Below are 4,368 nucleotides of genomic sequence, written 5' to 3'. Positions count from 1 at the left end.
CAATACATACATGCAAATAAATCGATACTAATTATCTACTAATTCAATAAATACCTCCAAGCAAATTGATTTATAATTTTTGGAACATCATGTGATTGCTAGTGCATACTATACGGACTGATGATACACACTCATTAACTTTCTGATACATACTATAAATTTTTTTTGTATATATCTAATGATCCAATATATATTTTCAACTAAAAAATATTTCTAAAAATTATATATTAATTTATCTGAAGATATTTATTGGATCATTGCTAAGTGTATATTAGAGTAACTTATAGTATGTATCAAAAATCGATGAGTGTATATTGTCGGATCATATAGTGTATATTGGTAAAAATAGTATTTCAAAAATTATGTACCAATTTATTTTATAGTATGTATTAGATTGTTAAATGACTAATTATCATCTGACTGTATATTGTATGTTAGTAAACTTCATATTCTGAAAACTGTATATTAATATATTTGAAGGTGTGTATTAGGAGATGTATAAAAAAAAAACTTACGATATATCTTATTGAGCAATGTAGTATATATTGATGAATATGATACTTCGAAAATTATATCTCAATTTACTTAAAAATGCATATTAGATTGCTAGATAATTAATATGCTAAATATGCATCACTTAATCGTATGTTATGCTCTAAACATTATATATATATATATATATATATATATTTGATGATTGATTTGTTTGGCATGTATCATTTGATCACATATTATATATTGATAAAAAATATATTTTAAAAATTAAAAAAAATATTTTTTAATTAATTTATAAAAAAATGTTTGATTTTAAAATTGGTATCAGAGGAGATATAGCAAAATAGCAAGCCCATCTGATGTTTCCCATCCCATACGATTTTTGTTCCCTAAACCGCTAAAACCCCTTTGGGACACGTAATCCCCCAAGTCCCCAATTTTTCTTTTTCGTGCAGCATACGCGCACATTTCATATTGGACGATATACATAGAAAAGGGCACAACCGTTCAATTGGCACAAGCCTAAAAAATACAAAAGGAGGAAAAAGCCATGAGAAGAAGTACATTGCACCACACACCTCTGCCATTAGATCGTAGGTACGGATATCATTAAATAGTCTCCAGCACCAAGGTGGATCATCCGCCACCAGAAAAGATGGAAATTAATAATAATAAAGCAACCCATCATAGCAAGCAATTCACCGTGCTGAATGCTCTAGTAGAAGCGAAAAATGAGTTATCCCAACCATGTCTAAAAAAAACAAAAAAGACATTCCGATCTCCGTGCAACCCACCCCGTGTTAACATAACACTCTCTGTATGTACACACGTGACCCTTGTCCCCATCAATCCAAGCTCATTAACTACACTTACTTATAAATGCTATACTCTTCGGTGCATCATACGTGATCCGATTTAGTACACATGCAACAGCAAAAAGAGATGACAGAGAGATTAAGGGGACCGTGGAGCGTAAGAGGAGTGGAGGCACGTGGCGGAGGAGACAGCGAGGGGGAAGCGGAAGGAGTTGGCGTACTGGAAGGAGACGGAGGAGCCAGCGGGGAGGGGGCGGCCGTCGTTGAGGAGGCAGTCGTTATAGCGGAGGCGGCGGAACACGCGGGGGTTGATGAGGCGGGCCGAGCTAAACCACCCGCAGCTAAGGTGGATGCGCCCGATGCTGCAGCTCCGCTCCGAGCACACGTTCAGCACCTCCACCGTGTACGTCGGGATCCCGTTTGGCAGCGGCGTCGTCGCCCCCTGGTGCACCATGATATCGTCCCTGCTACACTCCTCCCCCACCCGCTCCGTCTGCGATGGATCCCCACCTGCGACCAAGCACCAGACAAATATATTTATATATATATTGTAACTCATACTCTTGTTTCTGATAATTAAGTCATCCTCCTCTCCACATCTACATTATCTATAATTAAACTCCCATATATAATCTATCTCCCTGGGTTGGAGCTTTCTTTCTTGATTCTTCTTATTATAGAGACCAAAACGAACCTCTAGATGGAGGACCCGAGTATGCCGCTGGACCACGTTTTAAGCTAGCGACCGCAAGGGTCCAAACAAACTATAAACAATTGCCTACTTTTACACAGAGGAAACGACAATCCAAGATAAAAAGTTGAAATAATGCAGGTTTTGTGCTTTTCCAATAAACTTTTTTTTTTTTGGAGTTTAAATAAATGAGAAAGTAGAAACAGCTCAGATACATCATGCGGAGAACTGAGAGAGCATTCTTAAGAAAAGAAAGAATGACTTTCAGCGAGTAAATTGAGAACGTGAACAAATTTAGGAAATAAAGCTCCGAAATGGTAGGTACAGGCTGTAAACAGTGGAAGATTTTATCTAGGCTTTATCATCAAAATGAATTAATGCTTGATGACCATATACACTCCGACTCCGACCACCACCAGAAAAGGACGTGATCACGAAAGAAGACAGAAGGCAGGAAGGTCAGAGAGCAGAAGCATGGGAAACGAAGAGATTCCGCTACACCGCCCATATAAAACACAGTCTAACTACTACTCGCACCCAATCACACCCACTCACTGATACCTGGGACCACGTGAGGTAGGACCCGGGTGTCAGTGGGCAGTTGGGTGTTGGGTGGAAACGGGGTATGTCTATAACTTGAAGACGGAAGGAGCCGTCGATGTTCTCCTTCTCCAGTCGTTACAGGAGGCCGGTCCGCCCCAGGCGACGTCGTGTCGTGGTGGCGATCGTACTCCCGGTCATTCCGTGGGCCCCACACGTGCGGGACCACTACGAGAACGTGCGGAGAGCCGCACCGGGACCTAATCAAGACCGTCGGATAGGACTTTCGAGAGCGACGAAGGTTGCAGTTCGTTACCTTCATGTTCGAGAAGCAGCAGCTTGCGATTGCGACATGAAACCGAAACGGAACGGAATTTTGGGAATGTCCCATTTATCGGACCGTCGAATCGCCGTCCATAACCTGAGAAATCAATTTAAAGAAAAGAAAATTTTTGTCAATTATTCACTTTTTATAATGATTAAGAGCTGAAATAAAGACAAAAAGAAACAAGATATAATTTATTAAAAGATTTAAAAATTTGGGTGTGGTTTCGGTTGTCCCGGAAAGAGAAACAGGAGAATATGCGAAAGCAAACCGACCAGAAATTAAATTAATGATTAATAAAAACAATAAAAAAACGAAAGAACTAGAGTGTGGCGTCTCCGAAAGAAATTAATTGTTCTTAAAAAAAAAGGGTAAAAAAGAGGTCTAGTTCGATGTACGCCAACATACCGGAGTAAAAGTTGAGGAGAACGAAAACCGCCAGCAATGCCACCTCCATAATCGCAGCTACCCGCCGCCCCAAGAGAGCTGTTCTCATCGTGGATTCTCCGGCGGCCGGAACCCTTTCCTAGCTTGGTGCCCCAAACCCTAGACTCCGTTCGAGCTCCCGAGCTCCGACGCCATGGCTCCTCGAGCGAAGGAGGAGGAGAAGAAGAAGAAGAGAATGAGAAGAAGGCTGCACCAAAGACCACTATAGATCAGTATTTCCCTAAGAGCCATTAAAACAAAGGAAGGACGCGGGTTTTGACTCTAAAGCATCGAGGGGAGAGCCAGATCGAGGAGCAGTCAGTGGACATCGACCGGATCTGATCGAAGCCAGAACCCTAAGCTCCGAAAAGGAAACCGAGCTTTGCTTCGATCGAGAAGAACCCCCAGCCGTCGCTGAAGTCTTCCCAATATCGGCTACGGCCTCGGGAAGCGCGCCGCCTCCTCCTTCGTACAGGTAACCCGCCGGGTCTTGTCCCCAAGACCGCGAGCAGCCTCGTGAAACGCGAGATCTCCATGGCTATAGAAAGGTGGGGAAGAGGAGGGATCCAGAAAGAGCTCGCTGGAGCACCAAAACGGCAATGAACAGGTACAGAACCAAGCTCCGCGATCTCCAGAGATCGATTCCGAGCTCGGAAAAACAGAAAAGAAGAGGAGAAACAAAGGTTCTGGAAGGTTGTAAATCGAACCTGAGGGCGAAAAAGGCCGAATGATCGCCGTCGACGAGTGCCAGAGATCGGAGAGACGAGTCACTCTCTCTCTCTCACAATCTCGTACCGGTTTCCGATTCGGGGGTAGACAACGCTTTGGGCTTGGCGGAAGGAGGCCTACCGCACGAAACAGCTATTTATATGGCCTTCGCATTGAGTTTAAACCGGGTTTAGCGGTCAGCTTTTTTTTTTTTTTGCCCTTTCCACGACTCGGGTTTGAATGCGGAATGGACCGGGAGTTGGGGTTGAGCGTTGATAATATTACGGAAATGCTCTTACGTACGAAGGCATCGAGGAGGGCTATGATTTGGATTTATTTACAAAAGTACCCCTACTCTTTCCATGGTC

At 42.7% G+C, this 4,368-nt stretch overlaps 1 protein-coding gene across 2 annotated transcripts; it reads right to left on the bottom strand.

Moving 5' to 3' along the window:
* Window positions 1-1,109: 1,109 nt before the first annotated feature.
* Window positions 1,110-4,125, bottom strand: LOC105061313 (TPD1 protein homolog 1-like). Of its 2 annotated transcripts, none has more exons than XM_073250845.1 (4): window positions 4,000-4,125; window positions 3,275-3,500; window positions 2,858-2,962; window positions 1,110-1,820 (listed from the first exon to the last, which is right to left on the bottom strand). In XM_073250845.1, exons 2-4 carry the CDS (start codon window positions 3,360-3,362, stop codon window positions 1,450-1,452), a joined length of 564 nt encoding a protein of 187 aa, XP_073106946.1. In that variant the 5' UTR covers window positions 3,363-3,500; window positions 4,000-4,125; the 3' UTR covers window positions 1,110-1,449. The 2 variants fall into 2 exon arrangements, with proteins under 2 accessions (XP_073106946.1, XP_010943624.1); XM_010945322.4 differs by having other exon boundaries at window positions 3,275-3,872; window positions 4,000-4,115.
* Between the last annotated feature and the right edge of the window lie 243 nt (window positions 4,126-4,368).

The sequence above is a fragment of the Elaeis guineensis genome, chromosome 1 (assembly GCF_000442705.2).
Source record: "Elaeis guineensis isolate ETL-2024a chromosome 1, EG11, whole genome shotgun sequence".
Classification (NCBI taxonomy): Eukaryota; Viridiplantae; Streptophyta; class Magnoliopsida; order Arecales; family Arecaceae; genus Elaeis; species Elaeis guineensis.
This window is presented reverse-complemented; position numbering and strand designations above follow the sequence as displayed.

What these genes read in the sequence shown, in the direction of transcription:
- LOC105061313 (XM_073250845.1), bottom strand. Translation starts at nt 3,362, where the DNA reads ATGAGAACAGCTCTCTTGGGGCGGCGGGTAGCTGCGATTATGGAGGTG. An exon ending in TCTCCTCAACTTTTACTCCG is followed by an intron (nt 2,963 to 3,274) that starts GTATGTTGGCGT and finishes TTGATTTCTCAG; the next exon opens with GTTATGGACGGCGATTCGAC. An exon ending in GCTGCTTCTCGAACATGAAG is followed by an intron (nt 1,821 to 2,857) that starts GTAACGAACTGC and finishes GCTTGGTCGCAG; the next exon opens with GTGGGGATCCATCGCAGACG.